The sequence below is a fragment of the Pongo pygmaeus genome, chromosome X (assembly GCF_028885625.2).
Source record: "Pongo pygmaeus isolate AG05252 chromosome X, NHGRI_mPonPyg2-v2.0_pri, whole genome shotgun sequence".
In the NCBI taxonomy this organism is placed as follows: Eukaryota; Metazoa; Chordata; class Mammalia; order Primates; family Hominidae; genus Pongo; species Pongo pygmaeus.
Window position 1 is genome coordinate 105,001,347 of NC_072396.2, and position 22,287 is coordinate 105,023,633.

A 22,287-nucleotide genomic window follows, 5' to 3' on the forward strand; every position below is an offset into this window, starting at 1 on the left:
AAAGAGATAGGAAACCAGATTAAGAGAGATATTGAAATATCAAGTTTTTAAAAAATGGGCAATACTATAGTATATAGGGGAGTGACATCAGCAAAATAGCAGATTAGGTAGCTCTAAACTCCTATTCCTCCACAGAAACATAGCAAAACAAACAGAAACCGTCAAAGCCAACTTTTTCAGGACTTTGAAAAACAGTCAAATGTGAACACTGAAGCAACAACAAAAAAAGAAACTAAAATGGCAGGAGAGCTTTGTGGCATTTTTACTCATCCTTGCCCCACTCCTCTGGCTTGATGGTGGTTTAGAAGATGGCAGCCTGCATTCCCAGTTTAAGACCCTGTTCTCTGGTTCCAGAGACAGCAGAGCAAATCTTATTCACAAATTATTGTGTAGGTCTGTGTATTAGTCCATTCTCACACTGCTATTAATATAAAGAAATGACTGAGACTGGGTAATTTACAAAGAAAAGAGGTTTAGGCCAGGCACGGTGGCTCATGCCTGTAATCCCAGCACTTTGGGAGGCTGAGGTGGGCGGATCACTTGAGGTCAGGAGTTCAAGACCACCCTGGCCAATATGGTGAAACTCCGGCCCGACTAAAAATACAAAAATTAACCAGGCATAGTGGCGCAGGCCTATAATCCCAGCCACCTGAGAGGCTGAGGCAGGAGAATCACTTGAACCTGGGAGGCAGAGTTTGCAGTGAGCAGAGATCATGCCAGTGTACTTCAGCCTGGGCGACAGAGCAAGACTCCATCTCAAAAAATATAAATAAATAAAAATAAAAATAAAAATAAAAATAAAAATAAACTGCTTCAAAAGAGGCTGAGCATAGTGGTGGACACCTGTAATCCCAGGCCGAGGTGGGTGGATTGCTTGAGCTCAGGAGTTCAAAACCAGCCTGGGCAACATGGCAAAACCCTGTCTCTATTAAAAAATAAATAATAAAGTGCTGAAAGAAAACAAAATATTATCAACAAAGAATTCTATATCCAGCAAAACTGCCCTTCAAAAATGGAGTAATAAAACATTCCCAGGCAAACAAAAGTTAGGGGAGCTCGTTACCTGTAGACCTGCCCTGTGAGAAATGCTAAAGGGAAGCCTTCAAGTTGAAACAAAATGACACTAGATAGTAATTTGAAGCCATATGAAGAAATGAAGATCTCCGGTAAAAGTAACTGCATACAAATAAAAGCCAGTAATACTGCAAGTCTGGTTTGTAACTCCATTTTATTTCCTACATGATTTAAAAAGCAAATGCTTAAAAATAATTTTAAATTTATATTACTGGGCATACAACGTACAAAAATGTAAGCTGTGACAACAAAGTGGGGTGGAGCTACAAAGGAACAGAATTTTTATATGCTATTAAAACTATGCTGGTATCAATTTAAACTAGAGGGTTATAAATTCAAGATGCTGACTGTAGTCCCCATAGTAACCACTAAGAAAATATATTTTTAAAAACCCTATACTGTCTAGAAATACATACATAGATGATAAAAACCATAAAGAAACACAAGGAAATAATTAGCAAAAAAAAAAAAAAAAAAAAAAAAGTCAGAATCATGGCTACTTTTGCAGGGAAGGAGGGAGCTGTGATTTGAATGTGGCAAATGGAGGAGCCTCTGGGATGGCTCACAACATTCTATTTCTTGACCTGGGTGGTGGTTCCAAGGGTGTTCACTTTAAAATAACTCCTCAAGCTTTGTTTTGTGTAGTTTTCTCTAACTGTGCTTTATTTTATATTTAAAAACTTGTTAAAAATAGCAGAGATAGAAAGGGGAGATGAACCAAGATGAGTCAGGGAAGGCTTCTTTGAGGAGGTAACATTTAAATCGAGCACTGAAAGATAAGAAAGGGCTACTAAAGTAAAGGGTGGGGCCGGGCACGGTGGCTCACGCCTGTAATCCCAGCACTTTAGGAGGCTGAGGCAGGTGGATCACCTGAGCTCAGGAGTTCAAGACCAGCCTGGCCAACATGGTAAAGCCCTGTCTCTACTACTAATAAAAAATTAGCCGGGCATGGTGATGCACACCTGTAATCCCAGCTACTCTGGAGGCTGAGGCAGGAGAATCCCTTGAACCCAGGAGACGGAGGTTGCAGTGAGCCAAGATTGGGCCATTGCATTCCAGCCTGGGCAACAAGAATGAAACTCCGTCTCAAAAAAAAAAAAATTTTTTTAAATAAAGGGTGGGAAGAGAGTATCTGAGGCAGAGAACAGGTGGCAGAATATAAGGAGTAGGATATAAGGAGGCCCTGAGGCAAGACTATGTAGTTGTTCCTACTCCAGTAGCTAACAGTTGGGGCTGGAGTCCAGTGGGCATGGGGAAAGCTGGAACAAAGAGGAGGAACTTGAGAGGTGGGTAGGTGTAGATTGCTCAGGGCATTTTAGCATGAGAAAGGAAGTTTGAAATTTATTCAAAGTATAAGGAAAGCCATTGAAGGTATTTATTTATTTATTTGAGACAGAGTCTCACTCAGTCACCCATCCTGAAGTGCAGTGGCACAATCTTGGCTCACTGCAACCTCCACCTCCTAGGTTCAAGCAAGCACGTCCAGCTAATTTTTGTATTTTTAGTAGAGGCAGGGTTTCACCATGTTGGCCAGGCTGGTCTCGAACTCCTGATCTCAAGTGATCCACCTGCTTCGGCCTCCCAAAGTGCTGGGATTACAGGCATGAGCCACCATGCCCGGCCACTGAAGGTTTTTAACCAAGAGAGTGCCATGTTCTCATTTCGGTTTCCAAAGAATTATCTTGCCTATTAGATGGGAAAATATTTGGAAAAGGGCAAAAATAGAAATGCAATGAGGCTATTGCAGAAACGCAGGGAAGAGGTGATAGGAACTTGCAGGTAGATGAGAGCCATAGATCTGAGAGATACGGGTAGTTTCTAAATTCTCTTTTTTATAATATTACACAACAATCCACAGTTATCAACTATTAAAAATAACCACTAGAACAAAACAAAGAAAATAATAATAATCTTCCTCACTATTCCACTTTGCTTTCCCACCTCTGCCCCTCCAAGGTAACAAATGTTGTTCTGATGTTGTCAAATCATTTCTCCATGCTCATACAGACATAAACAAATATATATACATGTTTATAGATTAGAAGGGTTAATTATGTTTTGCAGAAATATAACTATCCCATAAAAATAGCCGAGCTTGCTGATGCATGCCTGTAGTCGCAGCTACTCAGGAGGTTGAGGTGGAAGGATCACTTTGAGCCCAGGAGTTTGAAGCCAACTGGTGCAACATAGCAAGACCTCATTTCTAAATAAATAAATAAATAAATGAATATTACAAAAACAAAATAAATTATGAAATAGAAAGTAAATTGTCAAAAAATCCCAGCAGAATTGATCAATAAAACTAAAAGACCAATAAATCAGAGACCTAGAGATACTGTGACAGGCAGTACTACTAGGTTGGTGGTAAATATAAGAAAATAAAATAAAAACATTTGAAAAAAGGTGCAAAAGAAAAATAGCTGGGCCAGGTGTGGTGGCTCACACCTGTAATCCCAGCACTTTGGGAGGTTGAGGCAGACGGATCACAAGGCCAGGAGATGGAGACCATCCTGGCTAACACGGTGAAACCCTGTCTCTACCAAAAAAAAAAAAAAATTAGCCGGGCGTGGTGGTGGGTGCCTGTAGTCCCAGCTACTCGGGAGGCTGAGGCAGGAGAATGGAGTGAACCCATGGGGTGGAGCTTGCAGTGAGCTGAGATCACGCCACTGCACTCCAGCCTGGGTGACAGAGCGAGACTCCATCTCAAAAAAAAAAAAAAAAAAGAAAAATAGCTTTGTTTTCTGAGTCATGAAAGAACCCTAATAGGTAACTCAGGTTGGGTTAAAAGGGAAGTGTCATACCAGGGTCAGATCAGTAGAATCCCACAACCAACAAAACTATACCCACTGGGGGAACTGCTGTATTTACTTATGCCCCTCTAATATTTCAGTTTAAAAGCTATAATTTATTCCTGATGACACATAACACTAGGCAATTCTGTTCACTCTTCGCTGATTCTATCTCTACTAATTGTCAAGATAATATTAAATAATACCATATATGCTCATCTGCTTAGATCCAATCTCGTCATAAGCCTGCTCTTCACCAATCCTCATGTTAACCAATCTAATGTTAGCCAATTAGTAACAAGAAAATGATCCCAGTTATTGCTAATATTTTACCTTGCATGAGGTCTGATATGGTTTGGATGTTATCCCCTCTAAATCGCATGTTAAAATATAATCCCCATGTTGAAGGTGGGGCCTGGTATGAGGTGTTTGGGTCATAGGGGTGGATCCCTCATGGTTCGGTGCTGTCCTTGCAATAGTGAGTGAATTCTCGTGAGATCTGGTTGTTTAAAAGTGTGTGGCATCTCCCTCCCTACTCTCACCATGTGATGTGCAAGCTCCCACTCACCTCCTGCCATGAGCAAAAGCTCCCTGAGGTCTCCTCCAGAGCCAAACAGATGTTGGTGCCATGCTTCCTGTACAGCTGGTAGAACTGTGAGCCAATTAAAACTCTTTTCTTTATAAATTACCCAGTCTTGAGTATTCCTTTATAGCAACACAAGAACGGCCTAACACAAAAAATTGGTACCGGATGTGAGGCACTGCTATAAAGAAAACGTGGAAACAACTTTGAAACTGGGTAATGGGTTGAGTTTGGAAGAGTTCAGAGGGCTCAGAAAAAAGACAGGAAAATGAAGGAAAGTTTGGAACTTCTTAGAGACCAGTTAAATTGTTGTGACCAAATCGTTGATAGTGATATGGACAGTGAAGTACAGGCTGCCAAGATTTCAGATGGAAATAAGGAACTTGTTGGGAACTGGACAAAGGTCACCCTTGTTATGCCTTAGCAAAGAACTTAGCTGTATTGTGTTCATGCCCTAGGGATCTGTGGAAGTTTGAACTTAAGAGTGATGACTTAAGGTATCTAGCAGAAGAAATTTCTAAGCAGCAAAGCATTTAAGATGTGATCTGCCTGTTTCTAATAACTTATGCTCAGAGGCAGGAGCAAACAAATAACTTACAGTTGGAATTTATAATTAAAAGGGAAGCAGAGTGTAAACATTTGGAAAATTTGCAGCCTGGCCACGTGCAAAGAAAGAAAAAGCTTTTTTGGAGGAAGGATCCAAGCAGGCGGCAGAGATCCAACCACTTGTTACAGAGTTCTGCATGACTAAAAATGAGCCAGGTGCTGATAGCCAAGACAATGGGAAAAGGACTTTGAAGGCATTTCAGAAATATTTGAGGCAGCCCTTCCCATCACCGGCCTGCAGGCCTAAGAGAAAATAACGTTCCCTGGGCCAGCCCAGGGCCCTGCTGCCCTGCACAGCCTCGGGACACTGCTCCCTGCATCCAGGCTGCTCCAGCTCCAGCCTTGGCTCAAAGGGCCCCAGATACGGTGTGGGCCACCACTCTGGAAGGTGCAAGCCATAAGCCTTGGTGGCTTCCATGTGGTGTTAAGTCTGTGGGCACATAGAGTGCAAGAGTGAAGGAGACTTGGCAACCTCTGCCAAGATTTCAGAAGATGTATGAGAAAGCCTGGGTGCCTAAGTAGAAGCCTGCTGCAGGGGCAGAGCCCTCAGACAACCTCTACTATAGTGGGCAGTGCAGAGCAGAAATGTGGGGTGGGAGGGCCCATACAGAATCCCCAATGGGGTACTGCCTAGTGGAGCTGTGGGAAGGTGGTCACTATCCTCCAGATCCTGGCATGGTAGATCCATCAGCAACTTGGACCTTGAGCCTGGAAAAGCTACAGGCACTCAACTTCAACCCGTGAGAGCAGCCACAGAGGCTGTCCCCTGCAAAGCCATGGGTATGGATTGCCCAAGGCCTTGGGAGCCCACTCCTCACACCAGAGTGCCCTGGATGTGGGCCATGGAGTCAAAGGAGACTATTTTGGAGCTTTAATATTTAATGACTGCCCTGCTGGGTTTTGGACTTGCTTAGGGCCTGTAGCCCCTTTCTTTTGGCTGATTTCTTCCTTTTGGAACAGGAATGTTTAGCCAATGCCTGTACCTCCACTGTATCTTGGAAGTAAATAACTTGTTTTAATTTTATAGGCTCATTGGTGGAAGAAACTTATCTCCAAATGAGGCTTTGGACTTGAAATTGAGACTTTTGAGTTAATACTGGGATGAGTTAAGACTTTGCAGGACTATTGAGTAGGGATGGTTGTATTTTGAAATGGGAGAAGAACATAAGAATTGAGGGGGCAGGGCAGAATTATATGGTTTGGATATATTCGTACACCCAAATCTTATGTTGAAATGTAATCCCTGGCTGGGCGCAGTGGCTCACGCCTGTAATCCCAGCACTTTGGGAGACCAAGGTGGGCGGATCACCTGAGGTCAGGAGTTTGAGACCAGCCTGGCCAACATGGTGAAACCACGTCTCTACTAAAATATAAGAATTAGCTGGGCATGGTGGCAGGTGCTGGTAATCCCAGCTACTTGGGAGGCTGAGGCGGGAGAATTGCTTGAACCCAGGAGGCGGAGGTTTCAGTGAGCTGAGATTACGCCACTGCACTCCAGCTTGGGTGACGAGAGTGAAACTCCGTTTCAAAAAAAAAAAAAGAAATGTAATCCCTAATGTTGGAAGTGTGCCTGCTGGGAGGCATTTGGGTCGTGGGGCTGGATCCCTCATGGCTTGGCCTCATGATAGTGAGTGAATTCTCCTAAGATCTGGTTTTTTAAAAGTGTGTGGCACATCCCCCCAACTCTCTTGCTCTTGCTTTCACCATGTGATGTGCCTGCTCCAGCTTCACCTTTTGCCACGAGTAAAAGCTCCCTGAGGTCTCCCCAAAAGCCGAGCAAATGTTGGTGCCATGCTTCCTGTACAGCCACTAGAATTGAGAGCCAATTAAAACTCTTTTCAGGTATTCCTTTATAGCAGTGTGAGAATGGCCTAATACAAGGTCTAATCAGAATTTAGCCTGTCTCAGTCACGTTTCCTGTCTCAGTCACATTTCCATTCACCTTCTTCAGTCAAAACTTTTCCTCCATACTTCTAAGCAGGTACCAAAGAAAATAACATGAATTCAGAGTCATCTATAAAATAAGAAAACAACTAAATCAAGATGGGGGAAAGGCACAGTAAATTATTCCTCTACCTAACACATTTCTGGGGATGACAGAAAAACAGCGGTATCAACTGGGTTACTTCCCTTGATGGCTAGCACAAGATCTCAGCTATAGACAGCTCCCCTTGGATGGCAAGTATGGAGAAAAGAAGGGGAAAACGCAACCTCCAGTTGGCCAAAAATCAATCTACATATTTAGAAAAGCCTTCAGCTGAGGCCTTTCAAAGGACTGTAAAGTGCCTCATTCAGATAAAGATAAGTGTTCATATAGAGTATCATCCAAGCCTGGACACTTTTGTGAATGAAAGGAGGCACTATTAGTAATGATTCTGGGATGGAGGTTGGCAAATTTTTCCTAAAAATGGCCAGATAGTAAATATTTTAGGTTTTAGAGGACACATACGATCTGTGTCATATATTCTTTTTCTTTTTAACCCTTTAAGAATGTAAAAACCATTCTAAGCCCAGACACCATAAGAAAACAGGCCAGGAGGCCGGGCACAGTGGCTCACGCCTGTAATCTCAGCACTTTGGGAGGCCAACGGGGGAGTCACCAGAGGTCAGGAGTTCAAGACCAGCCTGATCAACATGGCAAAACCCCATTTCTACTAAAAATACAGAAAAATTAGCCAGGCTTGGTGGCACATGCCTGTAATCCCAGCTACTCAGAAGGCTGAAGCAGGAGAATCGCTTGAACCTGGGAGGTGGAGGTTGCAGTGAGCCGAGATCGCACCATTGCACTTCAGCCTGGGCGACAAGAGCAAAACTTGGTCTAAAAAAAAAAAGAAAGAAAGAAAGAAAACAGGCTAGGATACAAGTCTGGCCATGGGCTTGGGGGAAAACACACATCAAGTCTGTTCTGGTCAAATAGATACATAAGTCACCCTAGCTGAAGGCCTGGTCTGAGATCCAATTCAAAATTTAGAATTAAGAGTAAGTATGTAGGCCAGATGTGGTGGCTAACACCTGTAATCCAAGCACTTGGGATGCCAAGTGGGTGGATCACCTGAGGTAGGAGTTCAAGACAAGCCTGGCCAACATGGTGAAACCCTATCTCTACTAAAAATACAATAATTAGCCGGGCGTGGTGGTGTGCGCCTGTAGTCCCAGCTATTCGGGAGGCTGAGACAGTAGAATTGCTTGAACCCGGGAGACAGACGTTGCAGTGGTCTGAGATCATGCCACTACACTCCAGCCTGGGTGACAGAGCAAGACTCCGTCTCAAAAAAAAATAATAATAATAATAAAAATTTTTAAAAACCTACAATGATGAGAGTATGTCAGAGGGAGGAGTCAACTGAAAGAGCTCCCCAGGCGAAAGTTGGAACAATTTGAGCAAGAAAATAAAGAGGTATTGATTATAATCAGAGGATAAAATAAATATATGTGAGCCCGTACTGTATAAATGAATGATTTAATAAACAAATGTATAAGAATAGACAGACCCCCCCCCCATACAGAAGAATTCCAAACAACTTTTGTAGATACTCCACCTCAAGGAGGTGGAGGATAACTCCCCATTCTATAAGTGTGGCCAATGCATACTGATTTCCTTCTAAAGAGTACAGGATAGAAAGTAGGGGGAGTATCTTTACAGTGGAGAAATCCGATAAACACTGCCTCGGCCAGGTGATCAAGGTTAACATCATCAGTGATAAGTCATGTTGACAGCATGTATCCTTGATATGATATGATGAGGATGGCACGTTACCTCTGTGGCCTTCCTCCCAAGAACACATAACTTCAGTCTAATCATGAGAAGAACATCAGATAAACACCAAGTGAGGGGTATTCTACAAAATACCTGATGAACACTCCTGTCAAGGTCATCAAAGACAAATACAGTGGCTGGATGTGGTATCTCATGCCTATAATTCCACCCCTTTGGGAGGCCACGGTGGGAGGATCACTTGAGGCCAGGCGTTCAAGACCAGCCTGGGCAATATAGCAAGACCCTTCTCTAAAAAGAATAAAAAATAAATCAGCCAAGGATGGTGGTGCATGCCTGCAGTCCTAGGTACTTGGGAGGCTGAGGCAGGAGGATTGCTTGAGCCCAGGAGTTTGAGGCTGCAGTTAGCTATGATCACACTACTGCACTCCAGCCTGGGCCACAGAACCAGACCTTGTCTCCAAAAAACAAAACAAAACAAAACAAAATCTGAGAAGCTTAAGTTAAAAACTAAGGAAATCTGAATGAAGTATGGACTTTAGTTAATAACAATGTATTAATACTGGTTCATTAATTGTAACAAATACAGCATCGTAAGATGTTAACAATGAGGGAAATTGGGTGTTAGGGATGGTAACTCACTGTACTGTCTTAGCAATTTTTCTGTATATCTAAAACCATTCTGAAAAATAAAGCATTTTATAAAAAGTTCACTAAGTATGATACAGTTTGGCTAGAAGAGATAGAGATACGCAGAGCAGAGGCAGTTTCTCTGGTACCTGAGGTCTGCAAGACCTTTGACCTAATACAGACCCTGAAGCCAGAATGCCTAGGTTTGAATTCTGGCTTTACCATTTATTAGCTAGGTAACCTTTGGCAAGTTATGTAACCCCTTTGTGAACAACTTCATCTCTGAAAAGTAGGAATGATAGCCCCTACTTTGTCATGCTGTAGTAAGGATTAAATGAATTAATGTGTATAAAGTGCTTTAATGAGCCCTGGCACAAAGTAAATTCTATATAAATATTTTGTAAAATTAATAAAAACTATGATGACTAAAAGTTCCTTTAGTAATTATCTATAATCATACAAGGTAAGGAGATATGAGTTTGGTTGCTATGAACCAGGTAGTGGTTGCCACAGACATGTCAGTACCTTGACAACCATTATTAGGACATTGCCATAGCTTTTATAAGTGGACAACCTGAGCTGTGTTAATCTGACAAGAAGGCTAGAAAGCTCAATGCATCTTCCTATTACTCTGCATATCTTATGTCTTCCATCCAAAAAGAATCAACTTATCAGATAAATAACCACCTCATGGTAAGCAAAATATGTCACTATCTTCATTTTACAGATAAGATAAGAAATTTGGAAATGAGGTTTAGTTGAGGTGATTTCACTTCAGGCTACCCAGAAGAGGCACTAGAAATAAAGGATCAGTCCAGCAATCCCTAATTCAATCATTTTCCCAGTTGGGTTATCATACCTACCTTTCCTTATAAAGGAAGAACTTGTCTGATGCCTATTTGACACTTCTTGGTGGCACTGACAAACACAGAGAGCCTGACATCAAGTTAGAAGGCTCTGCCAATTATTAGGAAACAGACATGAAGCGGTTACTGGCCTCTTCTCCAAGGGAGATGGCTATTAAGGAACCCAGACAATTAGGCTCTGATGTTTCAGGCTCCTGGTCATATCAGCTTCATGGCAAAACTGGAGTAAGGCTGGTTTTGATCACAGGCCATATATAAGGTTTCTCTTTTGTCTGGCATAAGCCAGAGCCATTCTCCAGGAGGTCCTTATGGGAAACCTAATGATCTCCTAGGGTCTGAGCTGTGCTATAAGAAATGCTATGAAATGTTAGTATTTTGGAATGGCAACTCTCCAAAACAGTAAATGACTGGATGACTCTGCAGAATCCTGATAAATCCATTAATAAGCTGGCACATAAACTGTGCTCATCAGATAGCTAAGCAAAGCCCATCGAAGCATTAACTGAAGTACTTTGCTAACCCAACCAGGGCTTCCTCCAGTTTTGGGCTTCAACATACAGTCGTCCCTCAGTAAACTCGGGGGAAATGGGTTCCTGAACCCCCTCATATACCAAAATCTGTGCATTCTCAAATCCTGCAGTTGGCACTGCGAAACCCATGTATATGAAAAGTTAGCCCTGCATATACGTGGGTTTCACAATCACAAATATCCTCATTTGGTTGAAAAAAAAAAGCCTGGTATAAGTAGACTCATGCAGTTCAAACCCATGTTGTTCAAGGGTCAACCATAATTAGTCATTAGGAAAATGTAAATCAAAACCACAATGAAATACCTACCTCACACCCACTAGGATAGCTGTAAACAAAAAACAAGCATTACTGGTGGGAATGTAAGATGTTGTAGCCACTTTGCAAAACAGCCTGGCAGTTCTTCAAGAGGTTAAATATAGATTTATTACATAACCCAGCAGTAATACTCCTAGGTATATACCCAAGAGAAAAGAAAACATATCCACACAAAAACTTATATACAAATGTTTATAGCAGCATTATTCATAAGAGCCAAAAAGTGGAAATAATCCACTTTCCAAGGATGAACCTTGAAGTGATTGCGTAAATTATTCTTCCAAATCCAGCTGCGCATTGACATCACCTGGGAAGCTTATGCAGCTCCCTGGCAATCTTTGGGGATGGGACACCTGGATTAATGTTTGAATCCAGACTAGACGATCTCTACGGTCCCTGACAGATCCAAAACTTGTATAAAATCTCTAATAGTGGGTCACCAATGCCCATATCTTTGAAGAAGAGACATTATTGGTACTTGGAACAGGTCTCCCAATAGGTCCTTCTAGAAGCCTAAGTTGGTTCTTCTCTTAGGCATCATCCCAACCTCCACAAGGTTGAATACAGATATTCTTAACAAGGATGAACTATGGCTGAAGGGATACGCCACATCTGATTATGTCTGTGTAGGCTGCTATACTAAGAAATCACCCCATTTTGAAGAAAGCTACTCATTAGCACAGAACTTGTCACTGCAGTTGAGAATAACCAGTTCCTCCTTCTATGACATTTATAGACACAGTTGGATAGAATGAAGTAATAGACTTCTAACAATCCCAGGCTTTCTGTTTATCAGCACCTGTTTAGTCATAAGCTGACTAAAGGCTCAGTGTTTATAATGGGACTTATTTCTTATTTTCTTTCTTCTCTTAATATTTAAGAACTAAGATGAATCATGTTCCGGCTTTTGTCCTCCTGCTGCTCTTGGCTAAAGACAACAGAAGAGAAAAGAAGGTAATATTACAATTATTTCCCTAGGCCTATTCCACTATTTCCTCCCACAAATCTGCCCATAGTCCCTCAAGGGACAAATCTTCATAATATATATTGTTAGGTGAAGTGACTAAGCAGTGTTTGTAAGATTGGGGGCAAGGTTGAGGAGGGATGGCCAATTGTACAAGGTTAAGTGAATCAGGCAAGAAAAGCATCCTTGGCGGCTTTGGTGAGGGGCTCCCATACCACCTTCTACTGCTTTGGCTGGGCCTTTTATGGTACATACATTGAGATTACTGCAGGCAGAATCCCAAACAATAAGGAAGAGTATAACTCTCTGTTTAGCCTAAAACCTACCTGTTTTAAGACTTTGGGCTCATTTTTCTTTTTCATTTACAGGAATGTGGCCATCCCTATCATTGGCTTGAACAACTCAGGCAAAACTGTTCTTGTGGAGGCATTCCAAAAATGTAAGGAACTAAGAGCATTAGATACTGGCGTGGGTCTCCCATGGACCCCAGAATCCAGTGAAATAATCATTCCTTCTTAGCATTACTTCATGGCCCTCAGTTTCCCTCTTTTTGTGCATAAACACCTCCTAACACACACACACACACACACACACACACTCTATCTCTCTCTCTCCCTCCCTCCCTTCCCCACATTACATAAACAGCCTGTTTATGTAATGTCTGTCACCTGCTTCCTTTACAAGATATCCTAATTGAAAGTCCTTTCATAGGGTCAGTAGGCATGAGTTCAAACTATGTAAAGCATTGCAGTCAATTATGAAGGATAGGATGTTTGAAATGATGTCTAGTTTCAGGGCTCAATTAAAGTGGAATTTGGTCTAGATAAGAGAGACAAGTGTGGGACGATAAAGAAGTTTAATAACATGAAATTCTGTGACAGCTAATATAGAGAGTTGGAGCTTGAGAAATGTTGTCAGTTCCGATACGTGCAAGTTTAATACCAGGTCTCTAGTTCAGTATCTTGACATTTCAAGAAGCAGTTACACAGAATTTCAGAAAGCTACTATACTACTTATTAAGGACCAATCAAAGAAGCCAGCACTGTCTGTCACAGGATGCCCTCCATCCATGTTCATTGGATAAATGAAGTAGTATGATGACGTGGTTGAGTTTTATCTAACCTGGCATCCCTGAACAAAAAAGCCTAACCTGACTCCTCTGCCACTGACCTACCTGAAGTGCTCATCAATTTCCCTGAACTACAGCAACAGCCTTCTGGCTGATCTTGTCATCTCCAGTTGTCTCCCCAGTATTCAATCCACATAGCTACCAGAAGGACTTAATACAAAAGCTGATCATGGCACTTCCCTGCTCAAAACTGTTCAATGCCATTATCTCCAAGATAAAACTTAAGTTTCTTAGCAGTACACAAAACCCTCTATGAGTTGGTCCTTGAGTCCTTCTCCAACTTCATTTCCCATGCTCTCTGCACATGCCCTCTGATACAGCCACAACAAATGACTTGCCATCCCCCTTTTCTAGTTCTGTACATGCTGTCCCACTACCTAGCATTTTACCTCCACCATTATCTACCTGCTAAATCAAAAGCCTCAAGTCACAGCCCAGCTTGACCTCAGGAATGCCTTCCCTATCAGTGCCCTCCTTCCTCAGCTCCCACTCTATTCCATGCATCGCTCTGGCATGCACTTATTACAACATCATCAGGCAATTGCAAGTCCATCCCCTAAATTGTGAGCCTCTTGAGGAGAAATAATGGATTTTTTCCTCTCTGTATCTTTAGCCTGTGGCCTTTTAGCATTTTCAGGTAGGTATTCAATAAATATTCATGGAATGGATATTCTCCCCCATTCCACCATTCACCTGAGACAACATGTTGCCATTTTCTTTGCTTTTTTTTTTTTCTCTCTGAGACAGAGTCTTGTTCTGTCACCCAGGCTGGAGTGCAGTGGTGTGATCTCAGCTCACTGCAACCTCCACCTCCCAAGTTCAAGCGATTCACATGCCTCAGCCTCCCGAGTAGCTGGGATTACAGGTGTGCACCACCACACCTGGCGATTTTTTTTTTATTTTAGTAGAGATGGGGTTTCACCATGTTGGCCAGGCTGGTCTGAAACTCCTGGGCTCAAGCAATCCTCCTGCCTCGGCCTCCCAAAGTGCTGGAATTACAGGTGTGAGCCACTGTCCCTGGCCCACTTGTTATTTTTGAGTAGTCTAATACAGATATAGCAAATGTCACATCAAAGTTTTGGCTGAAAATTATTTTATCTGAAAACTATAATTTAAAAGTTCATTGCCTAACATGAAATCAGAAGAGATGTTATAAAAATCACATTTAAACATAATAATAATATATACATATACACACATACATATGTATTCTCATTTCCAAAGACCCAAAAGCATATTACTAACTTTTCACGTTAATGACTCATTTTAGCAATGCTATGGAAAATGTCACAAGCAGATCTAAGACTTCAAATAAGAAGTTATGAATTCTAGTCTTAGTGCTCCCAGGTATGGGTGCAGAGAATGTATAAAGTCATTTTGCTACTAATGTGGGAAGAGAGCTAGGCTAGAATGGTCAGTTCAACAGACTGGAATGCATATAAAGGCTGCCGTTTTCCATTTTCCTTCTTTTTTTTGTTAGTTTTTTATTGTTTTTTTTTTTTTTTGAGATAGAGCTTCACTCTTGTCCCCCATGCTGGAGTGCAGTGGCATAATCTCAGCTCACCGCAACCTCTGTCTCCAGGGCTCAAGTGATTCTCCTGCCTCAGCCTCTCAGGTAGCTGGGATTACAGGCGTGTGCCACCGCACCCAGCTAAGTTTTTTTTTTTTTTTTTTTTTTGTATTTTTAGTAAAGATGGGGTTTTGCCATGTTGGCCAGGCTGGTCTTGAACTCCTAACCTCAGGTGATCCGCCCGCCTCAGCCTCCTAAAGTGCTGGGATTACAGGCGCAAGCCACCGTGCCCGGCCAAGACTACTGTTTTCAACTCCATTTCTATGGGAGCTGAATGAGGTATGGAATTCCCTATGAGATTTTGTGTTCTGGCTATAGCTTTTCAAAGGAAAATGTGTCTAAGTCTAGCATGGTTTCTTGGAAGAGATATGTGGGAGACAACTTCATACCCTCATCTACAGTAACAACCACCATAAACATTTATTGAACACCTACTGTGTGTAAGGTAATACAGACATCCTCCCTCATATAGCTTATGTTTTAGTTGGAGAGACAAAGCAAGCAAAAAAAGAGGTGAAGGACCAGCTCAGCAGACCATGTGCTCAACAAGAAAGAGAGAGAGAAGTGAGAAGTGGACAGGCCAGAGAAGTCTTCCTAAACAGTACTTGAGCTGGGTATTGAAGGGTGGGAGAGAAGAACCTCCTGTTCATTCATTCATTTATCAGATTAATTCAATAATGAATGTGCTTGGCATCATGAATGTAATGGTGAATAAATTTCAATAAAATTGAAAGGGTTCCTGTCCTGTTGCAGTTTATAACCTAGATAAATAAACCATAGAATTTATAACACTGTAATATGTGCTATGACAATAGTAAACTCAGAAGAAAGGTACCTTACCCAGATGGCCGGTGTGTGGGAAAACTCTAGAATAAACAAGATCAGAATTGACATTTAAAAAAATAGGCATTAACTAAGCAAAGAGTAGAAGTGTTCTAGGCAGAGAGAATGGCATCTTGTAACATCCCAGGGCAAGACAGAGCAAGACATTGATGTACAGTGGGAGAAGTAAGGGCAAAGGAACCAAGGGAAGAACAGATTGGGTATGTACTAGGGACAGTGTGGACACTCGTTAGGTTACAGCGCTAGGAGATAGGTCTGGCAGGTTAGGAGGTGAAGGAGTCTGTATTATATCAGGAAGCAGTGGACACTCACTAAAGGTTACTGAGCCAGAAGAGGATAGCATGGGTAAAGCGATGATTTAGGAAGATAGCCCCCAAGTATGGGCAGGTTGGCAGGATGCTTCAGTGGGATTTCTCAGAGCAGGCTCTAGTCAGGGTTCAACAAATTATTTGATCTAACTATATTTCCCTACTTTGTGATTGCTTTTCCTCTCTTCCCCTCTGCATAGTACTTCCCAGTAGGATAGACAACTGCATGAAATCGGAACCGACTCTACTCCTGTTAGATGAGTATGGAGTTTCGATCTAAGTGATTGCTTCTCCTCTTTTCCCCTATGCATAGTACTTCCCAGTAAGACAGACCATTGCATGAAATCGGAACTGACTACACTTTTGTTAGATGAGTATGAACTTTCCATCTATGACCTGAATGGAGACCTGAAGGGCCGGGAAGCATGGCCAAACTACTATGCACAGGCCCATGGGCTTGTTTTTGTCCTGGATTCCAGTGACATAAGACGCATGCAGGAAGTGAAGATCATCTTAACACATCTGCTGTCTGATAAAAGAGTGGCAGGGAAACCCATCTTACTGTAAGATTCTGCCTTTCTGTCCTATTTCTGCTTCCCAATTTGTACCCTTAAATGTATAGAAATGAAGGGTGGGGTGGTCCCTTTGTCACACCCAGCTAGGCCTCCTGTTCCCTTAGGCTCAATGAGGTAGAGTGGCCCAATTTTCTGGGGTCTGTTCTCAAGAGCTACTTTCTACCACACACTGCCATGGGGGACATGTTACCTGACTGTACAAACGTAATTTTGAAGGGAAGCATCAAAGGGAAATGAAAAGTGGTATCCACCACCTCCACCCCTTGACTCTTCCTGAAGACTACCTTCCTGAATTTGCTTATCATCTTTTCTGGTTTCGGTCTCTGATCCTGAAACCTCATGATAGCAAAGAACTCCTATCTTGTATAATTGATGCCAATGACCTCCTCTCTGATCAGATTGCTCAAAAGTTACATAACTAGCACTTATTCCAGGGCGATAATGCAGGTGGCCAGTCAATTCTCATCCCCGCCCCCAACTCCCTTTATGCTTCTTTCATTCCTCATTAGCAACCCCAACTAGAGCATGAACAGAGTTTGGGAAAGGATGTAAAAACTCCAAATCTGTTCATAGCCCAGTTAGCAATTCTAATTAAAGTTTGATAGCATAATGTAGGGGAAGTGAGAAATGAGCCCTGGGGGGACTATCTTGGATTCAAATGATTTGTGCTATACTTTCCATCATTGAAAGTTGGCTAGAAAAATGTCTAGCTCATCTCATTAGGTATGTCTTTAAACCTAATTCCTGGATATGTAGCAGTTATAGTAGAATTTGTTCTCCTCCTCTTTCCCTTCTTTTCTCGCCTTTTGCTTCTATTTTGGTTTCACTCTTCCACTCTTTTTTCCTCCCTCTCTCATATGCTCTGTTTTAGCTTAGCAAACAAACAAGACAAGAAGAAAGCCCTCATGCCTTGTGATATTATTGACTATCTACCTCTAAAGAAGCTAGTGAAAGAGAGTAAGTGCCCATGCCGAGTAGTAAGTGTCAACCTCTTCCTTCCCTCTTCCTCTGGAGCCCAGCTGATGCAGCCCTTGGCCCATTCTATAATCAGTCCCATATGTTGGGTTTGGGGCAAAGTCTCTCCCTGTCAGGCAACACCCACAGTGATTCCTGACTTGATGGTGATAATAAATATTGCATTCTGCCTTCAAAATAGTTCTGTAAAGTGGACACATGAATATCCCCATTTTATGGATAAAAAAGCCAAGGCTCAGAGTATCTATGTGACTTGCTCAAGGTCACACACCCAAGACACCATAACCACTTTATTAAAGGACCTCAGATTTTATGTCTGTCATTTGCCTTCTCAGATGTGAATGCTGAGTGTCTCCTAGAAGTCTCAGAGCCTCTCTAGGCATAGCAGAGTTTATGTGTTCCTTCACTCTTTGAATGAGAGTGACTGGTTCTACAGGCCCCAGGGGTCCCAGGCTCCAGGTCTGCAGCCTTCTCTTCTCTTTTGTCACAGGAGCCATGTTCAGCCATCAGAAACCTTGAGAGAAGAAACCATCAACCCATAGTTGAAGGACTGCGCTGGCTATTAGCTGTCATTGATACTTGCCAACTACCACCTACCTCGAGCATCTCAATCTCCAAGAATAACATAGGCTCTGGAGAAAGATGCTCATCACACAGGTACTGAGATGCCTCTATGAGATTTACTGATAAGAAAAGCTGCAGGGATCAGTCTTTCTTACGAGCAAGGAGTTCTGGGAGGTGTTTGGATTCTGGGTGGCATTGAGCAAGCCTCTTGATATCATTGGCTCAAATGGGGCTAGGGCAGTGCCCACCAACACTTCAACATTGTTAGGTATACCCCATCCCTGGCATAACTTGAGTGGTCATATGAGGGGAATGATTTTCATAAAGGTAAGCCAACCTATCAGCATTAGAGCTTCCCCAAAACAGGGTTTCTAATATCTGATTTGCCATGTGGAGGAGAAAAGGAACATGAGCCCCTTAAGGAGCCTACTGGCATTATTCTACGGATGAATGCCATGAACCTACTCAATATTCTCAGCCTCTAGTTCTATAATCCTCCCAATAATGAGGAATGATGGGAGAGGACAGAAATGTTGAAAAGAGGAAAAAGAAAAAGAAAATAGGAGCTGATCAGAGTTTTGAGGAGCAAAAGGCCTAAACATCCTCTTGCTCTGTTGTCACTTTCATTGCCCAAAGGCATATGGCAGGGATGGGGTAGTAGCCTGCATTAGATAAAGAAGCTTGAAGTGTGTCTGTTTCTACTACTGCTGTCCTTTCCATCTTCCCCCAGCTTCTCCACCAGAACAGGAATGTCAAAGGAGAAAAGACAGCATCTGGAACAATGCTCAATCGAAGCTAAGCCTCTAAAGTCAATCCTACAGGTAAATGGCCCTTTAAATGTTAATACTCAGTGACCAATCCCTGAACATGTGGGCACCAACTAACTTTCCCCCCACCATCTTCTTGCTGTACAGAAAGAAGGTACAAGATTACGGTCTAAAAAGAATATGTCAGTAACATTTGCTTTAGATGAACCCATGAAAGAAGGTGAATGTTCTAGGAGAACTAGAGCTCAGAATACTACAAAGCTTCGCTACAATTGAAGGAGTGGCTTATAGACTCCAGCTCCATATGTTGATGACAATATTTTTGAAGGTAATGCTGGATCAGTGGTTAGAGAAGAAAATTTACAATTTCTACAATAGTATTCCAATTTTGAGCCTGAATTTCTTTCCTCACTCTATGGTTGGTGATTAGAAGAGAAACAGAAGAAGTACAGGAAGGGTGCTTGGGTACCACCTTCTGGTAGTCCAGCATGATGCCCCAGCACTGGTTGACACAAGATCTTTAGATGGCTATAGGGTTATCTTAAAGTTTATTATTCCAGTAGTGAAAGTACGAGAACTTTATATATATACATATGAGATATATATCTCATATGTATATATATATATCAAGAACTTTAAAAACATGAATACACTATGAACCAGTAATCTCAATTCTTGAGCTGTCTCCAAGGATAATTACACAAGTACCCAAAAAACGATGCTCAAGGATATTTAATCACAGCACTCTGTACAATAACTAAAAGTGGGAAACAGCCTGTATGTCCAACAATGGAGAATGGCTAAATAAATTAGGATGCATCTATGCCATGGAATATATGCATACTTTAAAAAGGCTAATGTGGACTTATATTTACTGACATGGAAAGTTTTCCACAACCTGGCATTTTTGTTAGGGAAAACAGCAAGTTAGAGTACAGCACGTATAGCACGATACATATACAGATATAGAAATACCTGGAGGAATATCACTGAAAGATACTAGGTGGTTGTGAGATGTAAAAGGCCAAGGTGCCTTTCCTTTGGATTTTTGTTTTATTAGAAATTTTCTCTTTTTGGCCAGGCATAGTGGCTCACGCCTGTAATCCCAGCACTTTGGGAGGCTGAGGCGGGCGGTTCATGAGGTCAAGAGATCAAGACCATCCTGGCCAACATGGTGAAACCCCGTCTCTACTAAAAATACAAAAATTAGCCAGGCACGGTGGCGGATGCCTGTATTCCCAGCTACTGGGGAGGATGAGGCAGGAGAATCTCTTGAACCCAGGAGGTGGAGTTTGCAGTGAGCCGAGACAGCGCCACTGCACTCCAGCCTGGCAACACAGCACGACTCCATCTCAAAAAAAAAAAAAAAAAAAAAAAAGACATTTTCTTTTTTTATAATAAGCAGATATCATTTCTCCCAATACAAAAAAAAAGCTATGAGGGCTTAAAGGCTGTAGTTACTGGCCACTCATTCTCAGTATTCCTTAGGACCCCAGTCTCCAAGATTGTCAACTGTCAATATTATAATGTCATCTCAGCTCTGAAAGGGACATGGCCTTTTATATCCCTGGCTACCTTGGAGCTTTGGGTTGTTACACCTACATGGAGGGGCTTGGACTTGGCCTGGGCCACTAACAAGGAGACAGACACTGCTCTGGGGACAAGGGGTGAGGATGAGAGCAGAGAGTAGAGCGAAGGAAGTGGTAGAAGAGGAAGTGTTTTTTTAGATAACTACCCCTAAATCTTTGTCCAAAATTTAAATCCATTTTCCTTTCTATAACTCCAGAACTTATGGCAAAAAAGAGAATGGATACCTGGGACATAGATAAGATGTTACTGGAAAATTCCTGTGAATAAGCCTTTGGTTCCTATAGTTAATACTACTTAAATGAAGGGCAGAGGGGAGAGAGCAACAGTGAGAGAAAGTACGAGGCCAGGGCAGAGGATGGGCACCTCATGGGGTGCAGTCTATACCCTGTTGGAAACTGGCCAATACCCTCCTACCCTGAAATGGTCTGGGAAGGACAGGAAGCCTGGCACTTGGCTTCACTTACAATAACTGACCTTTTTCTCTTTTTACTTTCAACAGACTACTAAAGAGAAAAACAGAGGGAAACCAAAAGAAACAGTTGATATGCCTCCCTCAGCAAACAGGTTCATCTCCAGAACTATGAGGACTACCCGGTTTTTAAATTTCCATTTGATAATATTTCTACACTCCCCATACAACTCCACCTACTCTAATATCACATCCCTGAGAACCCCTGTTGTTCCTGTATATCTATATTCTAGCCATCAAATCAATCCTATACTCACTGAGAGGCTCAAGAAGAGTGAGATAGCATCCATTGAGAATGAAGACCACCTTGGTAAAAAAGAACAGAGACTTTACATCTTTGTACCGAGATGCTGCTGACAAAGCTTGTGGACAATAAGTCATGGGTGATCAACCAAAATTGAGCCTTAGAAATACAGGGTTCATTTAGAAATAAATATTTTTTTCTTTAAGGTTCTTGGGCAGAAAAGGATTGGCAAAAATAAATAGAACTTCTTTGCTGAGAATTATGCTCTACTGAATCATTTTCAGTCATACCTCCATAAACAACTTTGTTTTAAAGCCCCAGATACTGTCTGTGAAGCCCAGAACAATTGCTTTGCTGTCCCTTCAGGAACAGCAACTGCTGCCTCTACCAACACTTTGGTTAGCTATGCAAAAAAATGTAGGCACTTGAATGCATTGATCCCTCTATCCCAAGGGTGGCAGTGGTAGTGGTAGTAGTTATTTACCATTACTACTACTATAGGTTGAGTATCCCTTATCTGAAATGCTTGGGACCAAAAGCATTTCAGATTTCAGATTTACTTTCATTTAGGAATATTTGCATTATATGTACTTACTGGTTGAGCATCCCTAATCCAAAAATCTGAAACATTCCAATGAGCATGTCCTTTGAGTGTCATGTCAGGACTCCAAAAGTTTCTAATTTTAGAAGATTTTGGATTTTGGATTTTCAGATTAGGGATGCTCTATCTATATCACCTTCACCATGAGCAGCATAGCCACCATTTATTGAGTGCATTCTGGATGCCAGGCACAGTGCTAAGTTCTTTTTTTTTTTTTTTTTTTTTTTTTTTGAGACAGAGTCTCGCTGTCTCCCAGGCTGGAGTGCAGTGGCATGATCTCGGCTCACTGCAAGCTCCGCCTCCTGGGTTCACGCCATTCTCCTGCCTCAGCCTCCCGAGTAGCTGGGACTACAGGCGCCCGCCACCACGCCCAGCTAATTTTTTGTATTTTTAGTAGAGACGGGGTTTCACCGTGTTAGCCAGGATGGTCTCGATCTCCTGACCTCGTGATCCACCCGCCTCGGCCTCCCAAAGTGCTGGGATTACAGGCATGAGCCACCACGCCCGGCCCACAGTGCTAAGTTTTTTATTTCCATTATCTTATTCACAACAACCCTTGGGGGTAAGAACTATACCTGA

At 42.2% G+C, this 22,287-nt stretch overlaps 2 protein-coding genes across 2 annotated transcripts in view; one reads left to right on the forward strand and one right to left on the reverse strand.

Moving 5' to 3' along the window:
- Positions 1-1,209: 1,209 nt before the first annotated feature.
- The window catches only part of TRMT2B (tRNA methyltransferase 2 homolog B), an 87,041-nt gene continuing 65,963 nt past the window's right edge, over positions 1,210-22,287 (reverse strand). The window contains exon 14 of the transcript XR_008497100.2: positions 1,210-3,277. The gene's annotated coding sequence lies outside the window, so the exon portion shown is untranslated. The remainder of the gene's footprint in view (positions 3,278-22,287) is intronic.
- On the forward strand, positions 9,990-21,364 carry ARL13A (ADP ribosylation factor like GTPase 13A). The gene is made up of 9 exons (XM_054471700.1): positions 9,990-10,090; positions 11,991-12,063; positions 12,442-12,512; positions 16,237-16,486; positions 17,370-17,475; positions 17,964-18,130; positions 18,768-18,858; positions 18,952-19,132; positions 20,894-21,364. Exons 2-8 carry the CDS (start codon positions 12,005-12,007, stop codon positions 19,078-19,080), a joined length of 873 nt encoding a protein of 290 aa, XP_054327675.1. The 5' UTR covers positions 9,990-10,090; positions 11,991-12,004; the 3' UTR covers positions 19,081-19,132; positions 20,894-21,364.

Excerpts from the sequence above, each read along its gene's own strand:
- ARL13A (XM_054471700.1), top strand. The coding sequence starts at position 12,005 with ATGTTCCGGCTTTTGTCCTCCTGCTGCTCTTGGCTAAAGACAACAGAA. Across the intron at positions 12,064-12,441 it reads ACAACAGAAGAGAAAAGAAG|GAATGTGGCCATCCCTATCA; the intron begins GTAATATTACAA and ends TTTCATTTACAG. Across the intron at positions 18,131-18,767 it reads GAAAGATGCTCATCACACAG|CTTCTCCACCAGAACAGGAA; the intron begins GTACTGAGATGC and ends ATCTTCCCCCAG.